This window comes from Cryptomeria japonica, chromosome 10 (genome assembly GCF_030272615.1).
Source record: "Cryptomeria japonica chromosome 10, Sugi_1.0, whole genome shotgun sequence".
Lineage (NCBI taxonomy): Eukaryota > Viridiplantae > Streptophyta > Pinopsida > Cupressales > Cupressaceae > Cryptomeria > Cryptomeria japonica.
Window position 1 is genome coordinate 791024172 of NC_081414.1, and position 20659 is coordinate 791044830.

The 20659-nt window shown below is 33.6% G+C and overlaps 1 protein-coding gene across 1 annotated transcript; it reads left to right on the top strand.

The window, feature by feature from the left end:
- Window positions 1-10064: 10064 nt before the first annotated feature.
- On the top strand, window positions 10065-11861 carry LOC131039290 (methyltransferase FGSG_00040). The gene has a single exon (XM_057971996.2). It carries the CDS (start codon window positions 10065-10067, stop codon window positions 11859-11861), a length of 1797 nt encoding a protein of 598 aa, XP_057827979.2.
- Window positions 11862-20659: the final 8798 nt, after the last annotated feature.

A 20659-nucleotide genomic window follows, 5' to 3' on the forward strand; every position in this document is an offset into this window, starting at 1 on the left:
CGATGCTCTTCCTCGAATTAAAAATTCTTTGTGAATGATATAAATCTTTTATTAAGAATTAGAAAAGGCAAAACTAAAAAAAAAAAAAGAAGATTACTTTAAATTATATTTGTCTTTTTGTTATTTTATTTGTGCACTATTAAAATTGAAATCATTAAATGACTTCACTGTATTTTCTAAGTTTATGAACCCAAAGTACTTTCAAATCATGCATTAAATTTACATATGTAATGTTCAATTTTACATTACTTTTATATTTTCTTTGAGATGTCACGACTCGAATTAGACCTTAGTTAGATTTATTTATTATGTCAGATATCTTTTGATTAACTTTTAATAATGATAGATGATATTGTGTGGTTTAGTGACAATGATGATGGTTAGTTATTTTATGATGATAATGTTTTAATGCTACTTTACTGTTATGATTAATAATACTTAATAATGATGTTTTATTGATATGATGTCGTTATTTAATGATGATAAATAATAATGTTATGATGTTAATATTTTGCTAGATTTTTATGTAATGGGATCTGACGAAATTTTGTCAAGTATAAGTTGCAGGGTAACCGTCGAAGGCGGACATATGACTGAGGAGGGGTTTTTCTACCTCGCCAGTAGCAACCTAAGTATTGGAACCCTGTGCAAAGTACCCAATTAGATAAGCAATTAGTAAATTAAATTAGGGAGTCTAAAATATATTGATAAAATAAAATAAAAATAATAATAAGGATAAATTATTAAATATACAAGTATTTAATATTACAATCAAGCTAGAAATAATTATAAAATAATTATTTAAAAGAGAGTAAATAAATTAATTAGTTGAGTAATTAAAAATAAAATTATTTGATAATTAAATTATAAAATATAAAACATATTTAAGATATAATATCTTATAAATACTAAATTTAGAGGACTAATTAAAATAAATAATGAGATTAATTCAAGAAATTAATTAAAATATTAATTAATAAATTTAGATAAATGATCAAGGCATGCAAAAATACAATGTTGGAGTAAACTTATGTACTAAAAATATAGACGACATGTGAGAGCCTAATAATTAATTATTTTCTTAAAAACTAAATCTTTAACAAATTGTAATTTAATAAAATCAATTAACTATTTTGTGAGTTCTAATTTTAATAATTAGTTTTATTTTAAGAATTTAATCATGCAAACAATTAAATTTTATTTTTAGAGAATTCAATGTTTATAAATATAGGAATAAACCTGTTATTTGATCATTCCAATTCTTTTTGAGCTTCTTGATTCGTGTGATTGCTGTGAAGTCGACAAGGTAGATTGAAGAGATTGTTTAAAATTTGGGAAACGCCTGCGATTCTTCTTTCTTACAGCCAGGTTCATTTATTTTACATATTTTATTGAGTCTTTATTTAATCTTTTTCTTTTAAAATTAGGTATTGTGGATTTAATGCGAATTTGTTTGATGTGTCAGTTGTGTTGTCAACACCTTCTTCTCGATTTATCATAAAAATTAGAAACTGGGTTTTTAGGAAATTTACTGGGTTTTTGTGATTCCAATATTTTTAGTTACTGTGAAAATTTCAGAGAAATTGGGATCTGGGTTTTTAAGAAAAGACTAAAACATTACGACTGTATTTGGAAAGTCTTGATAGTGGTAAATTCTAACTTAAATAGAGATTCTTAATTTAGAATTATTGAAAATATTAAAATTAAATTTTGATTTGAGGAAATTATATTATAAAGGGAAAATTTATAAAAATCTATAAAGAAAACATATAATAATATTATTCTGACATTAATCCACGGAGGGTTAATTATTTTTCTGTCTATGAGGGATGATTATGGAACGAGAGTGTTTGTTTATGGGCTAACCAGGGAAGGGTGATTTTCTTCACCTCCCCAATAGGGTAATGATGGCCATCATATTTATTTATTTATTTTTCTCCCTGCCATAACACATGTAGTTAGTTCAACTAGGATGGGTTGTTAGTTCTACATGATTGCACAGGATTCCTTTACTACCAGTTGGTACCGGTTTGCTAGGATACTCCGTCGTGAGGGACGGGAGCTTATCAAGAGCACTGGGAAGCTTATGCTTCATTTGGTTGGGTGGATAAAACGCCTGGGTCATATGTCCGTCATCCGGTTTGCGAGAGGAGGTTATCCAGGTCAAACGGAGGCGACACATCCAGAGACAAAGAAAGTCAGAGATTCCACATAAAATTTTATGTAATAATTAAAGATGTATATTTTATTTCATTGTAAAGACCAGAATGGTCGCATGTAGAGGTTATGAAAGAGGACCTATAAAGGTCACATGATGTAAAGCGACAAGAAGTCACCATGTAATGTAACTAACAAATAAAAAAAGAAGAAGAAAAAAGGCTACTAACATACTAACCCACTAACATGCATGATTTACTTTCTTAGATTAGTTTTCATTTACGCATGCATGCATATTTAATTATCTGGTAGATTATTTAATTATGAGTTTTTGCATGTTAATTTAATTCGTAATAATTTCATGCATATGATTTACGCTACTCATGCGCACACGTAACTCGACATCGTAACTAATTATGGTTTGCATTCTATTAGACCTCATGCAAAATTATAGATTGTTATTGTTCGCATGCACATTTAATTCCTACATGTTCTTTATGAGTTGCATGGTTGTTCAGTTACTTATCTATTACTTGCATGTTAATAATTATTGCTTTTGCATGTGCAATAATGGTTAATTTAATAATTAATTAAAACAATGAGTTTAAGTTTGGTTTAACTAGGGTTAGGACAAGCGGGTCCTTACATGAGAGAATATGTTTATGTAACATATAATGAAATTTGGCACACTTTCATATTGATTTTGGTTCCTTTGATTATTCTTTATTCACCCTTTATTTGTTTCTTTTTATTATTCTTTATTCATCCTTATTTGATTCTTTCAATTATTCTTTATTCACTCTTATTTATTCCCCAAGTTAAAAAAATTTTGTGGATGATTTAAATCTTTTGTCAAAAATTGGAAAAGAAAAAACAAAAAAGAAATGGAGGGATCCAATATCTAAAGAGAAGATTAATTTAAATTATACATGTCTTTTTATTATTTTATTTGGGCATTATTGAAATTGGAATCATTAAATGAATTCACTTTAACTCGGATATAGATTTACTAAATTTGTGAACTCAAGGTACTTTCGAATCATGCATATAATTTAAGTATGCAATGTTCACATTTACATATGCATGTCAATTTCCATTACTTTTATATTTTCTTTGAGAGAATATGTTTATCTGAACATATAGTGAAATGTGACACACTTTCGTATTAAATTTGATTCCTTTTATTATTCTTTATTCACCTTTATTTGGTTCTTTTGATTATTCTTTATTTATGCTTATTTGGTTCTTTTGATTATCTTTATATACTCTTATTTATTCTCACCTATACAGTTTCATTCACTAGTCAAAAGATAGCAAAACATTACGTGGACGAATCCAACATATAAAAAAAAGATCACTTTAATTTATTTTTGATTTTTTATTATTTTATTTGTGCATTGTTGAAATTCACATCGTTAAATGACTTCACTTTAATTTGGACACGGATTTACTAAATCTATAAACCCAGGCTATTTCCAAAGCATTCACTATAGCATAAAATTTTAACCATTATAAATCTCATATTTAATAGTTAATGTTCATCATTGTAATGTTCAAAATTACATAAGTATGTTGATTTTCATTACTTTTATATTTTCTTTGAGACAGTATGTTTATATGATCATATAATGAAATATGACACACTTTTGTATTAAATTTGGTTCTTTCATTATTCTTTATTCATCCTTAGTTATTCTCACCTTTACAAACTTCTCTCTATTTGGTCTTATCATACTATGTTCTATATCTATTCCTAGACATTTACTGTATTATTAAATATAAGAACCCATGGTATTTTCAAAGCATGCATTGTAAAATAAATCATAATCATGATAACTCTCACATTTAATCATTAATGTTCATCATTATAGTGCTAAAATTTACATATTAATGTCAATTTTCATTTTCTTTTAGCTTTATTTTGAGAGAATATGTTAATACAACATATATTGAAATGTGACACACTTTTGCATTAATGTTGGCTCTTTCAATAGTGAAATTTGAGTGCATGGAGAGAGAAAAGTCGGGAAAGAACAAGCAAGGAAAAAAATGAGGGGACCAAATATCTAAAGAGAAGATCATCTAGCATTCTTTTTAATTTATTATTTGAAGTTAAGTCATCAAATGGTTTCACTTTAACTTGACACAGAATAACGTAAAACTTAATCTTGATGATTCTTATTTGATAATCAACGTCCATTATTGTAGTGCTCAAATTTACATTTTTATGTCAATGTCCAATATCTTTTATATTTACTTTGTGAGAATAAGTTATTATGATCATATAGTGAAATGTAACACACTTTTGTATTAATTTTGGTTCTTTCGTTATTCTTTATTCATCTTTATTTATTCTTACCTATACAAACTTCTCCCTATTTGGTCTTTATCATAATCCTATCTAAATTTGTTTCTAGAAATTCATTTTATTATTAAATATATGAACCCATGGTATTTTCAAAGCATGCATTGTAGAAAAAAGACATAACAATGATGACTCTCACATTTAATAATTAATGTTCATAATTGTAGTCCTCAAGTTTACTTACTTATGTCAATTTTCATTTACTTTTATGTTTATTCTGAGAGAATATGTTAATATGACATATAGTGAACGATGACACTCTTTTGCATTAATTTTGTCTCTCTCAATAGTGTAATATGAGTGCATGGAGAGAGAAAAGTTGAGAAAGAAAAAGAAAGAAATAAATGACTTGGGACCCACTGTAATAACCCACTTTACTTAACCCAACAAAATTTGACCACTTTTTTTTGTTTGTTTACTTTAATCATTTGTGTTTGATTCAATCGCATACTCTGGGCATCCATCCATTAGGATTAGGCATTCATCCATCCGGGATGAGCATCTAACCATACGGGTTAGGCATCTGTCCATACGGAGCAGAAGGTTTCATCTATCCAATACGGGATAGGCATCTACCCATACGAGGTAGGCATCTATCCAATTAGGATAGGAGGTGCTCTAGCCAGAGACTTAGACTCATCGGGACCATTCGGGTCCTGAGTCACTCACTAAGTACTACACTCTTCTAATAGGAGTGCACCGAGGTCGCCGTCCTTAGGAGAAATCAAAATAACATAATACAAGCTTGAATTCCGCCTCGAAATTTGGCTTAAAGCCTCGAGAAGTCAAGCGAATCCATACGAGATTCCTTCTGAGTATGCATTGAATTACTTTTTCTTTTTTATTATACTTATCTTTCAAATTACTATTCTACTCAATCCTTCTTCTTACCAAACCTAGACCCCATCCACGAACGCCTAAGTACTAGGGGCAACTCCGTCCCTAGACTGCCTACATACTCTTTTCGACACGGGATCAAGGCGTAAAGTATGTAGTTCTGTTTGCTACTCTATGGTTTGATGTAAACTGATTAGTGGGTACACAACCCTTTCTAGGGTCAATGTCCTAGATAGTTTCTCTGCGATTGCTACCCACGGTGGTAGCACTTAAGAAAAGGCTCAAGATGGCCTATTGCTTGTGGCCTAAAACAACTAGATCCTAATACCTATCATAAGCGTCACCCTTGACCAAATTGTCAATCGTCAACAACTCTTCAAGATTAAATCAATTTCATAAAAGCATTTCACTCAATCAACCTTAAGGGGGTTTACTATGGTTCAACTCAACGGATGTGAAATCATTTAAGGATTATCTTATCAGATTATCGATCCAAGGGGGATTAACCGCCCCTTGGATTTTAACTTCCAAGTGTCCCTTATTACTCCTCGACGATTTATAGGGACGATGCCACAGACGTCATTGATGCAGCTCTATTAGGCGTTAAGTGCAATAGTTCAACATGATGACATTACCCGTAAGCGTGACCCAGAGGCACTGTATATATCGAACGCTGCTAGGTTTTGGTTTTTCGACTTCCTTTATTTAGTTTTCTAACGAAGAAGCTATGAAAAACATCATGCTTGAAAACAATTATGAATTGAACGTGTATAATTAGACATTGCAAAGCTTATTTAATTGAAACAACTACTTGATGAACCACGTGGAATAAAAACCACAACTAAATTATTTAATATTCAAAACTTGAAATATAACTTGCATAATAATGACAATTATGAAACTTGTATATTAATAATTAAACGTGTAACTTGCATGAAGATGAAGAAAATGTAACTTTGTCATCAATAAATGCAAGTAATGTATAAGTAATTCGCATGAAGCAAGGATAGTGTAAGTTACATGCAAGGTTAAGCAATGTGTTGATTTCTACCATGAGAATAATCACTTATAAAGTCACTAGTCCCAAAAATAGCAATTAACTTAGATATTTGATTCAAATCATATTAATATGAATTAATTGTTTTTAATGAGTCCAAAATGCCAACTAAGTGACCCAATGAATCTTAAGTAGTTTTTATAAAATTCCAATTATAAAATTTAATACAATTTAATTTACAATTAGAAAATTGCTAAAAATAAATTAATAATATTTACTAAGGATGATTAATTTCAAATTTACCTAAGTTATATTTTTATTTAACTAAAATTTGGATTAAAAATGTTAACAAAGTCCAAATTGCCATGAGTTAAATTTATAGTGGCTTTATTTAAAAAGAAAAAGAAGCAAGTGGGAGTGGGGCCCACAGGTCCCATCACCACTGCGGATATGCAGGAGCAGGCCCGCAGTGATGAAGGGACCGTCGTGGTCCCCTCCACTACCCTGTGGTGACCGCAGGGTTAGTGGAGGGTACCACTCTCCTGCGGTGGTAATAACTCCGCCCCCCTGCGATTGGCCCGCTATTCCATGCAAAGGGCAAAGTTAAATCTACGGATTTTTTCGTACTATTTCGTGCACTATTTCATATATATTTTTACTTTGCATAAATTTTAATTATATATATATATATATATAGTTTTTCATTCCAGTTTATTTAATAGCATAAAAGATATATGTATAAGAGAAATATTAGTGTAAAAAAAAATGAGAATAAGAATTTAATCACGGGGATGAAATAGCACAAAGAAATAAATTTGTTTCAGCAATGTACAAATAATTAAATTATCACAGAGATAGGTAGATGATTACGCTGAGATAAACAAAGCTTTCAAAGAAAGATTTTCAGGAACTAATATTCACAGAGAGAGATTTATACTTTATTTCCACAGAGAATAATGAATACAGTGAAGTTTATACTTTATTTCCAGATGTTTTCTGTTCACATAAAAGTAAGACTGCTCTTAGAGGAGAATGAATTAAATTAAGGAATTAAGATTTATGATCAAATCTACATTCAGAGAGAGAAATGGGTTTATACTCACAGGAAAAATATTTATATAACTTCATATACAGATGATCAAACTTGTATTCACATAGAGGTGAGATTTTTTCCACAGAGAAGTAAGATTTGATTTAGGAAATAAGATTTACATTCAAATTCCCATTCCAGGAGCGAGAGTAATGAATTTTAAGAGAAGAATAATAAGGAACAAGATTTATACACAAGTGATTATCATTTAATCACACAGAGAAGAGTTTAATCTCCGAAAAAGTAATTAAATAAGGGAAATATGATTTTTGCACAGATCTAGAAATTTTTTTTTTTTTTGGAAAAGCAAAAGCAAGATCTGATATATTTTTTTTCTAAAGAAAATTAAATAAATAATAAAGCTATCTTTTACATGCATTATCAATATTTATCCCTAAATAAGAAAAAAAAGAGATTTACAATCTAATTTTTTTTATAAAGGAAGATCTAGAAGCTATATTTTTTTGATAATACAAATTTCTCATACGTAAATGAGAGATGACAAAAGAAGAGAACCTGGCTTATCGAAGCTCGATGTTGAATCCTCTCCAATCTTCTAGCTATCCTTTTTAGATCCTTCCTTGCAACTTGAGAGAAATATTCAAGAACAACTTAACAATCCTACAATGAAAATGTGACTACCAAAGAAGATCCTACTACTAACAACAAGGAAACTTGGGAAATTTTCTTCAAAATATAATCAACTCCCTCTTATGAAAACTTGCATACAATTTATAGGAAAAATCCCTTAATTCCACTATCTAGAGAAATTAATTAAGAATGAGATTCTTTTCCAATATTGGACTCATGCAAAATTGATTAAAATCCTAGTGGCGGAGTTACATGCAAGGTATTGAAGATTCTTCTAGAAGCTTCTAATTCCTCCTACAACATGTGCCATAATTGGAAATGGGAAAATAAAAAATAAAAATAAATAATGCCTTTTGAATTATATTCTCCAAGTGTGTGTGTGGGTCCATTATTTATTCTTTTATAATATTTATTCAATCATTTTCAATAGCTCAACCAAAAATATAATAGAATTGTATCAAATCAAAAAGTGATAAAGGAGGGTTGTGACACCCACTATCTAAAGAGAAGATCAAGATTCTCAGTTTTTTTTTAATTATTATTGTTGAAATATAAGTCATCAAATGGCTTGACTTTAATTTAATATATGAACCTTTTCAAAACATGAATTATAGCATAAAACTTAATCTTGATGGTTCTTACATTTAATAGTTAGCATTCATCATTGTAGTGTTCATATTTACAAATTTATGCCAGTTTCCATTACTTTTAGGTTTACTTTGAGAGAATATGTGAAATTGAGCATGAAATGGGGGTCCTAGTCTAGAGATATAAACTGAGATTTTAATATCCAAATCACTATCATTCATTGGAGGAAATAGCCAACAATATCCAACTTTAGTCTACATCTTAAGAGATAGTTGGATGTTGTGTATGATTATTTCCCCCTTTTTTTTGTTTTGATTTGATTTGATGTGGATATGTAATGAATAGGTAAAATGATGCAAAATTGACAATATTTGACATAAATAAAAATATACAAAACAAAAAGTAGACACAAAAGTATAGACTTGAAAATGACATATAGAGAAGAACCTGTTACTCGAATCTTAAACCGAAAGTGTCGATCTAGTGAGCTACGTCCCCTAGATTGGAGGTGTCTTCGTTAGTTCATCTAGCGAAGAGATATTGAAGCTTTTTGCATATCGGGAGTTGCAACATTATGAATTCAAGTTTATGAGAAGAGATGTAATTACTAACAATGCAAGCAAAAGTTGTTGGGAATGTGAAGTCCAACGGTCATATGACCTTTTGGTTTTTCCCAAATCTTTGTTTTATAGCTGCATATGAATGTACAAATCAATGTGTAGAGTCCATGTATTTGTAATTTGATATTGGTTAATACAAAATAGTTCTCTTCTTTCTTGTGGATGTAGTCTTTAATGGTGAACCACGTAATCTATAGTGTTATGTGTTTGTTTCTGTTTTAGTTTAGTCGTTTATGTTATTTAATATGTTTTCTTTTCTCATTTAAAATTAACAATTGGCATTAGAGCTTGGTTAGATTCAACGAAGATGGAAGAAGGTGAAGTTTGGAAGCTAGATAATGGTTTTATGTTCCTTACCTCTTCATAATTTGAGTATGTTTTAATGGGTCTAATTGAAATGAGAGTTTATGATGATGATAAAGCCAATTCAATCATTAAAGAATTTCATGACAATTTCGATTCAACAGAAAATGATGATGTGCAAGTGAAAGCTGAAACAAAACATCATGTACATTGGTGGGATAAAGAAAGTGAAAACACTAGTGTCTGATGGAAAGGTTACAAGGAAACTACACCGGATGCTAGTTTTGTTTCTTTCTCCACTCTTGATGCAACTATAGCACAAATAAATGCTTTGAGCAACCATGAACTCGTGAAGAGTGATGTGGAGGAAATAAAAAAATATGGTGAAGTGGTAGAATTTTAGTTATTGCGTCCCTCCTTCATTCCCGACTTTTCTCTCTCGACCTTTTCAATCTGGTTAGTCTGCTTAGAGCATTTTGCTCTTGTTTCAAGACTAGTGAGCAAAACTGAGCAAATATGGACAGCAATGTAGAAGAAATGCAGAAAAGATTGGGAGGGCTTCAGATTTCTCAAAAGCTGCAAGGTCAAGCGAAGAGTTTTTCTGTTGCAGAGTTTCTTGATTTGCGGGCCAAAGGCAACCAATTGTTTGTACATGGGGACTGGAAAGGGGCAATCTCATGTTATTCTAAATGCATAGACTTTGCTCTGAGCAGTAAACAAGAAATTTACAAGGAAGCCATGGACGTCCTTGTGTTTTGTTATTCAAACAGGGCAGAGGCATTGTTAAAGGTGGAGGAGTACGCCAAAGCAGTGGAAGACTGCGATAAAGCCCTGCAACTTCATTCCACCCATCTCAAATCCCTATTTCGCAAAGGCAGGGCTTTGCACGAGCTTAAAGAGTACAACTTAGCTTGTTTATGTTTTCGACTCGCGCTAGAGCAATCCCCTGCTGCTGAGGAAATAAAGTCTCATTATGAGAAATCGAAGAAATTCAATGAAGAGAACCAACAAGGTAAGTTTAATCTCTCGGCCTATTTTCTAAATGGTTGCAGGGGAAAAGATATTCCAGAGGTGAGCAATTATATTGGCCCAGTAATTATTAAGAAATCGTCTGTGCATGGTCGAGGTTTATTTGCTAGTAAGGAATTTGAGATCGGAGATTTTGTACTTGTAGAGAATGCGATTGCAGTGAGTGGCATTTATCGGAGGCTGACGGCCATTGCTGGCAAAGAGAACCCTAGCAGAATGATTGACCGTCTTAAACAAGACACAGTTGAGAAAGCAATCTCTTGCGCAATGGGATCTCCCAGGATTTTGCGGCAATTGCAAGATCTTACCAATTCATCTTGGCTAAATGAGACAGATGTTCCAGAAATGGAGGCTTTCAAAATAAATAATGGCAGTTGGAACAAATTTGGGGAAAACCCGGAGAATTTACATCTCAACCCATTCGAACTCAGAAAGGCTATGGAGTTCAACGCCCTTATCATATATATTACCCAGGAAGAAGATAATCCAGGGGAACCTGACCTCTCCAGCAAAGGATGGGTTTTTAATATGAAGCGGATAACAGAGCGATGCGGGTTTTGGGGGCTTGCATCTTTTATCAATCATTCGTGTTTTCCAAATGCAAAATACATGGTGGTAGGCAAAGCAATGTTCATTATAGCTGTGAGAAGAATTGAAGCAGGGGAGGAGATTACTGTGCCCTACTGTAGAACTCTTGCGCCTCTGGTGAGGCGCGAGAAGTATTGCACACAAATGGGGTTTCGCTGTGAGTGTAAGCGGTGTGTGTTTGAAAGATCTCTTGGTCCATCTTTTCTAAAGCTGACAAATGAGATCCTCGCTAGTCATCGCTGGTTGATGGGAGATCTAGCAAACGGACTAACGAATGTTTCTTCCAGAGATATGGAGTCCCTCGTAGAACTCCTCCTGCAGTTGAAGAAGTTTGGCGCTGATGGTGAAAAGAAACACCTCATAAATGCCTCATTTGTTCATGTTTACTATTTTGTTCTTTCTTCTGCTATGGTGTATGTTTCTGTTCAGGTGTTATCACGGTTGCTTCCCACAAGCATGGAAGTTGCAGAGGCCATCCAGCATGCTGTACCAGGTTCTGCTGCCTCCCTGGATCTGTTTCGATTGCTTCCAAAGGTACAGATGGATTTGCATCTTGAGAAAGCAACGGAAGACGGCATAACGATCATTGGAAAACAGAAGGCACGTGTCCTTAAAACTTTGGTGGCATCAAAGATTGATGCAGTTTCACAATCAGTCATGAGAACCTGGAATGCACCTGATGTGAAATCTCGCTGAATGTGAGTGTTTTGATTTATGTATGATCTTTCAAGTTATTTGAGTTTAAATTCAAGTCTTAGTTTAGATATGAGTCCTTTGAGTTGAAATTAGTAGTTTTAGTGTGTAAGAATGAATTTACTTTCAGGAGAATGAATAAATAGAGATTTGTTTAGCACCACCCTTTTTAAGTTTGAATTTGTTGTTAAGGGTAAAATGTTTATGAAATTTTTTGAAGAGATTGTGAGGTCATTAAGGTCAAGTTTTCTTAAGTGAACTTCATAGATGATTAGATAGTATGATTTCGATTGAATAATAAAAACAACATTCATTAACATGTAGAGAACCAAATAAGATATTTTGTCCTTTATTAAAATTGAATTGTGTTTTAAAGATTTAGCTTTAAATGAAATATCTGAGTTGATTACAAATTGAATGTCTTTAAAAACCAAAACATAGAAATAATTGAAGAAAGCATCTACCAAATTAGCTTATAATGTCTCTTATTTTTTTAGATAGATGTATTTTAGATATATTTTATCAAGGGGTGGGTGGGTGGCAATATAACAATGGGGGGAATAGTTGTGCCTCAACGGGATGGGGGGACTCAATAGGTTTCCTATTTGAATAAAAATCATTTGTTAAACATTTAAGTCATATAAGTAAATCAATAGTACCAAAGTTTTATGAAACAAACTATTTCAACAATTTTATGTGATTTATTTCCTAAAATACATTTTCAAGAGTTTTTTTTCTATAATTTGTAAATAAAAACATAAAAAATGATTTGCTTCATGTTTATTAGACATTTTAATTTAAATACACATAAATAAAGTGGAATGAAGGTATGAACCATTTGATGGTTGTATAGAAGAGCAAACACTATATTTCAATCATTAAATAGAAAAATAAAAAATTGATGTTAATCTATTGATTTCTAACAATGACAAGAGTTTTAACAATGATTTAGATGCATTTAATAATTAGATTAAGAGTGTGAAATAAGAAAATGCATGACAATTAAATGATTGTGGGTCTAATTTTAACTTTAAAATTGCTAGAAATTGATTCTTTTATTCACAAATATAACTAACTTGAAAGAAAGTGTGAACAACCGCTAGATCAATTTAATTATGTGAAAAAACTAAAGGAAAATAGCCTAGTCATTAAAGGAAATTCAAGAAGTGTAGTTTCATGAAAATAGAGTTGGTCTATTTGAGATTTGTCATTTTTGGGAAAGGATTGAAAATGTACCCATTAAAAGTAAAGGCAATTATGAAATGGCCAACACCAACAAGCATGAAAGAGGTGAGATATTTTCATGGATTGACAAGTTCCTATAAGAAATTCATTAGGAGTTTCGGTGCCATCTGCACACCAATAACAAAAGCAATGAGAGGAGATCAAAATGAATTCAAGTGAACACTAGGAGCATAAGACAATTATGAATTGTTGAAGAAAAAGGTAACACAATAGCTAGTGTTAGACTTACCATATTTGATAAAGTATTTTAGGTTGATTTTGATGCTAGTGGAAGTGCAATAAGAGAAGTATTGAATCAATAAGGGGGACCAATATCATATTTCAATGGAAATTTAAATGATGCGAGAAAGAAACACTTAGTTTATGCTATGGAATTCTACACCATAATTCAAGCTTTGAAGAATTGGAGACATTACTTGTTGTTAAAGAAATTTGATGCAGGAGCATCCCTGGTTCACAACAATCTTGCATCAACCAAAAATATTTTCTTTTTTGTTTTGTTTTCTATTTGCAGTTTCAGTTTTCCTTTCTGTGTGTCCCGGTTTTTGGCTCACCGAATCCTGTGGAGTTGGTTTCTACTTGAAGACTTGATCATCTTTCTTGCTTTCAAACCGCATCTCATTTGGATAGCTTTCCGACAAGATATCACCACCGGTTTCCATGACAGTTTCTTGTTAACAATTGTTCCTTTGTTACTGGTTGCCTGAGACCTATTCTAGTGATATACCAGAACCCATTCCAAAGCTTACGGAGCCTTGAGCATTGATCTCGGTGTTTCTTTGCGTGTGGCCGACCTTCTACGTTTCATCATTTGGATTTTTCGAAGGAATCTCTTGGCGGAGGCCGACCTTGTTCATTTTGCACGTTAGATCTTGTTCTTTAGGTTTTGATCCCTTTTGGGCTGACTGGATCCTTTGTATATATATACATATATATATATATACATACATACATACATACATACATATATATATATATATATATATATATATATATATATATATATATATATATATATATATATTTGTAATCATTCTTTAGAATGTAATAAATTCAATTAGAGTATCAGATAGATAGACTGTTCCTAGAAGATAGATCTTTCGATTCAAGGTCCTGGTTGTGACCTATTCTACCAGGACTATGTGTCAGTGTGTTGTAACCCGGTTGTTACCGGTTGGATCTAATCAATTTTCATGTAATAAAACTATTTGTTCTACATTGCCTCCATCATATCTGTGTGTTTCCATTATGTTTACTCTTGCTAACTGGTCTGGACTAATATCCTTGAGGTCCCTCCTCACTAGTGAATGCTTCAAGTGGTATCAGAGCGAAGTTTCATTCCGAAGGCTGTGTGTCCTAAATTTGGTTGTAGGTTGGCAGATTGCATATCTGACCTGCAATTGAAGAGGACGAACATGAGTCTATGGCGTGAAGAGGAACTAGGAATGGTGGAGCACATGGGAATGCAGACCTTGATGTGATGGAGATGTTACGAGGAATAGCAGCTCGGTTAGAAGCTGTGGAAATAGCCCATAGAAGAGGTCGACATATTGAAGATGTAAGCGAAGATGAAGGAGAAGAATCTCCGATAGAACAAGTAAACCTACTGGCAGTTGATCCAGATGAGGAAATGTTTTTAAGGGTTTTGAGTAGGGCGAACACTAAACCTCATTTTACCCCACTGGAATATGATGGGAAGTTAGATTCAGATGAATTGATGGATTGGATCTCAGAGATAGAGAAGTATTTTGATTTTGAAAACACTGTAGAAGAGAGAAAGGTGAAATATGCCTGTACCCGGTTGAAAGGTCATGCATCTCTTTGGTGGGAGCATTTGCAAGTTGATAGATGAAGAAGAGCTAAAGAAAAGATTAAGACATGGGATCAGATGATTGGTAAGTTAAAATCAAAGTTTGTTCCGACGAATTATCAAGTGGATTTGTTCTGGAAATTGTAGAACCTGAGACAAAAGGAATCTAGTGTGAAGGATTACACCGAAGCATTTCACAAATTGAACATCAGATCCGGACATGTTGATGATGAAGTTGAACAAATTGCAAGATATTTGAACGGATTGTGGATGTCTATACAAGATAAACTCAGTATGATCAAATTGGAGAGTGTTGAAGAGGCTTACCAGTATGCACTAAAGGTTGAAGATAAATTGAATAAAAGGCATGAGCAGAGACATAGAGGTAGAGGTGGAAGGTTTATCGAAGGAAGATTTCAAGGAGGAAGAGGATATATTGGAGGAAGAGGAACTAGTATAGATCAGAACAAGGACAAGGAAGTGAGCAAGGAAGGTAATTCATACCGAAAGGATGATAGAAATTTCTACCAGAGGAGAGAACTGGATGGTTACCAGAATGAGAACTTTGGAAGACAAGACAAGATGACATTTAGAGGAACCTTCTTTAAGTGTGGAGGAGAAGGACACCATGCATTTGAATGTAAGAAGACATAGGCTATCAGAAGAGCAACAATGGTGGAAGAAAACCCCACCGAATCAGTCAATAAACCAGAAGATGGAGAACTGTTGATGATGAGGAGAGCTTTGTGTCATACCAGAGGAGATGAAGATCCATTGCAAAGGAAGAACCTTTTCAAGAATAGATGCAAGGTATCTGGTAAGTGTTGTAAAGTTGTTATTGATAGTGATAGTTCAGATACTCTTTTTTCAGAAGAGATGGTGAATAAGTTTAAATTGGACAGATTGAAACACCCTAAGCCTTATCAGATAGCATGGATTCAGGATGAACATAAGTTGTTAGTAAGTGAACAGTGTTTGGTAAAATTGAAAATTGGGAATTATAATGATGAAGTTTTGTGTGATATTATGCCTGTGGATATTTGTCATATTTTATTGAGAAGACCTTGGCAGTTTGATAGATAGGCAATACATGATGGGAGGAAGAATACATACACTATTGTGGCCAATGGAATGAAGCAAACCTTGTTACCTTTGGAGGAACCTTTGAAGAGTGAAGTCTATATAAATTCCAAAATCTGTTTAGTAGATTGAAGGAAATTCATGGATGGAATGAGATATGAGAATGTGTGTTTTGCCTTAATTCCTAAGAAGACTGAGAGACCGAAACCGGAAGGAGAACACCCCGTAGAGATAAGAGATTTGTTGACAAAATATGAGGACATCATTTTAGATAATGTACCTGATGGATTGCCACTTGTTAGAAGTATTAGTCATTGCATGGACTTGGTTCCCGGAGCTAGTTTGCCTAACAAAGCTGCACACCAGTTGACACCGACAGAGAATGAAGAGTTGAATAGACAAGTGCAAGAGTTGTTGAAGAAAGGTTTGACCAGGGGGAGTTTGAGCCCTTGTGCAGTACCAACAGTATTAGTACCTAAGAAGAATGGAGAATGGAGGATGTGTACCGATTCAAGAGCAATAAACAAGATCACAGTGAAATACTAGTTTCCTTTGCCTAGGATGGATGACATAATGGATTGTTTGAGTGGAGAAAAATACTTTAAAAAGATAGATTTGAAGAGTGGATGCCATCAGATCAGGATCAGAGAAGGTGGTGAGTGGAAGATAGCATTTAAGACAAATGAAGGACTATATGAATGGTTGGTGATGCCTTTTGGATTGACTAATGAACTAAGTACTTTCATGAGGTTGATGAATGAGGTATTAAAGAAATTATTGGGTAAGTTTGTTATTGTGTATTTGGATGACATTTTGATTTTTAGTAGAACAAAAGAGGAGCATTTGTTGCAGTTAAGACAAGTTTTGCAGAGGTTGAGAAAAAAAGTTGTTGATCAATATCAAGAAGTGTACTTTCATGAAGGATGAATTAGTCTATTTAGGACTTGTGATATTTGAGGATGGTTTGAAGATGGACCCTGAGAGAGTGAAAGCCATTATGGAGTGGCCTACACCGGAAAGCATTGGAGAGGTAATATCATATCATGGATTGGCTAGTTTTTACCGGAAGTTTATCAGAAATTTCAGTTCAGTTTGTAACCCTATGGCTAAGACCGTGAGAGGAGATCGAAAGGAATTCAAGTGGACCACCAGAGAAAACAAAAGTTTTGAATTGTTGAAGCAGAAAGTGATTGAGCAGCCTGTGTTAGCTTTACCGGATTTCAATAAGGTATTTCAAGTGGATTGTGATGCAAGTGGAACAACAATAGGAGCAGTTTTGAGTCAAGAAGGGAGAGCAGTAGCATATTTTAGTGAGGAATTGAATGATGCGCGAAAGAGATATTCAGTGTATGATCAGGAATTTTATGCCATAGTTCAAGCCTTGAAGAAATGGAGACACTACTTGTTGCCTAAGGAGTTTGTGTTGTATACAGATCATCAAGGTTTGCAGTATTTGAACAATCAGAGTAAATTGAATCAGAGACATATGAGATGGGTGGAATTCTTGCAGAGTTACACCTTTGTGTTGAATCATAGAAGTGGGAAATCTAACAAAGTTGTTGATGCATTGAGTAGGAGAAGGAATTTGCCGACATAGATGAGAGTGATAGTATTAGGTTTTGAAGATTTGAAGACCTTGTATGATGAAGACCCAGATTTTGTAGAACCTTGGGGAAGCATGTAGAGAACTGGTTATGGTTGATAGGAGAAAATGGTTGGATTATTTCATTTAGGATAGGATGTTATTCAGGGGAGTTCAATTATGCATACCTAAGAGTTCATTGAGAGAGAACCTAATCAAAGGGAAACATAGTGGAGGTTTAGCTAGACATTTTGGCATTGATAAAACAGTTGCATTGGTGAGTGAGCAGTACTTTTGGCCCCAGATTCATAAGGATGTTAAGAGATATGTGCAGAGTTGTAAAGTTTATCAAATTGCAAAAGGTAGTAGTCAGAATGTGGGATTGTATAAACCTTTGACAGTACCGGTAAGACATTGGGAGGATATAAGCATGGATTTTGTACTTGGATTACCTAAGACACCAAGAGGGAATGATTCTATATTTGTGGTAGTGGATAGATTTTCAAAGATGGCTCATTACATACCTTGTAAGAAGACATCAGATGCATTGCATGTAGCAGACCTATTTTTCAAGGAAGTGGTGAGATTGCATGGATTACCTAAGAGCATAGTTTCAGACAAAGACATTAAGTTTGTTGGCTATTTTTGGAGAATACTTTGGAAGAAGATGAAGACAGATTTGAAGTTCAGATCTACTTTTCATCCAAAAACTGATGAACAAACAAAAGAAGTTAACTGGAGTTTGGGAAACTTGTTGAGATGTTTAGTGGGAGATAAAACCGGAAGTTGGGATTTGATCCTTGCACAAGAAGAGTTTGCCTATAAACAATTCAGTGAATAGTAGTATTGGAAAAACACCTTTTGAGATTGTTATTGGAGTGCATCCTACAGGAATAGCATAATTGTGAAACATTAGCAGTGAAGACCGGAAGAGTTCAGAAGTAGAAGATTTTGTAGATCACATGGCAACATTGTATATTCCGGTTAAACAACATTTGGAAGACATGAATAAAAAATATAAGGAGAAGGTCGATGAGAAGAGGAGATATAAGGAATTTGAAGTTAGCGATGAAGTGATGGTATATTTGAGAAAAGAGAGATGCTCTGTTGGAACTTATAATAAGTTGCAAATGAAGAAGTTTGGACCTTGTAAGATTTTGAGAAAGTTCAGTTCTGGAAATGCATATGAAGTGGAGCTATTGGATAGTCTACGTATTTCACCTATATTCAACATTGCAGAACTTCATGAGTACCATGAACCAGAATTCAGTAAGGACAATATTGCAGACTTGGAGAAACAATTGCCTCGGAAGGAACCGGATTAGATTGAAGAGATTTTGGACAGTAGGATTGGGCATAATACCTGAAACAGTCAACACAAAGAATATCTTGTGAAGTGGAAGAGCAGACCGGTTGAAGATTCATCTTGGAATTCTTAGGCAGAGATAAACTGCCTTGGTTTCCCTCTGACCCCAGAAAAGTGAGAGGCTCACTTTTTCATTAACCTCAGACGGCTGATGTTGTAGCATCCCCAGTTCATAGCAATCTTGCATCAACCAAAATCATTTTCTTTTCTGTTTTGTTTTTTGTTTGCAGTTTCAGTTTTCTTTTTGTGTGTCCCAATTTTGGCTCACTGGATCCTGTAGAGTTGGATTCTACTTGAATACTTTAGCATCTTTGTTTCTTTCAAACCGCATCTCATTTGGATTACTTTCCAGCAAGATATCACCACCAGTTTTCATGACAATTTCTTGTTATTGGTTGTTCCTTTGTTATCAGTTGCCTGAGACCTATTCTAGTGATCTACTAGAACCCATTATGAAGCTTGCGGAGCCTTGAGCGTTGATATCAATGTTTCTTGGCGTGTGGCCGACCTTCTATGTTTCATCCTTTGGATTTTCCAGAGGAATCTCTTGGCAGAGGCCGACCTTGTTCATTTTGCACGTTAGGTCTTGTTCTTCGGGTTTTGATCCCTTTTGGGCCAACTAGATCCTTTGGATCAATATATATATTTGTAATCATGCTTTATAATGTAATAAATTAGAATCAATCACAGTATCAGATAGATATACTGTGCCTAGATGATAGATCTTTTGATTCAAGGTCCCAGTTGTGACCTATTCTACCAGGCCTATGTGCCAGTATGTTGTAACCCGGTTGTTACCGGTTGGATGTAATCAAATTTCATACAATAAAACTATCTGTTTTGCATTGCCTCCATCATATATGTGTGTTTCCATCATGTTTACTCTTCCTGACCGGTCTGGACTGATCTCCTTGAGGTCCCTCCTCATCGGTGACTGCTTTAGAATTTGTGTTGTATACTAACCATAAAGCCCTACAATACTTGAATCTAGCCAAGGAAAATTGAACCATAGGCACATGAGGTGGGTAGAGTTCATGCAGAGCAATACATTTGTATCGAAAATTTACAATATAAAATCACACAAGGTAGAAGATGTGTTGAGTAGAATAAAACTTGTTGGCAGAGATGGAGGTACAAGTAATGAAAGTTAAAGAGTTGAAACACTTGTATGAGGAAGCTTAAAAAACAAATAGAGATCTAGTAGTGATAGATTGAAGCAAGTGAATAGATTGTTTCAACCAAGATGGTCCATTATTCAAGGGAAACCAACTATGCATTCATAGGAGTCCAATATGGGAGAACTTAATCAAGGGAAAACATATGGTGCATGAACATGGCAGTTTGGTGCACATAAGGCAAGTGGATTTTCTACGTGAACATTATTTTTTATCTCAAATTTATAAGGATATAAGAAAGTTTTTCAAGAGTGTAGAACTTGTCAAGTTGCAAAGAGAGTATTCAAAACATGAGATTATACCAACCTTTAACAATATTGAAAATACCTTGGGAAGACATAAGCATGGATTTCATATTAGGTTTGTCAAGGACACAAAGAGGAAAAGATTTCATATTTGCATATGTGGACTGATTTTCTAAGATGGCACATTTAATTCCTTGTAAGAAAACACATGATGTTGTACACATTTGTGGCCTATTTTTTAGGGATATTATGAGATTGCATGGATTACCATATAGCATCAGTTCAAATAGGGATACCA

Excerpts from the sequence above, each read along its gene's own strand:
- LOC131039290 (XM_057971996.2), top strand. The coding sequence starts at position 10,065 with ATGGACAGCAATGTAGAAGAAATGCAGAAAAGATTGGGAGGGCTTCAG.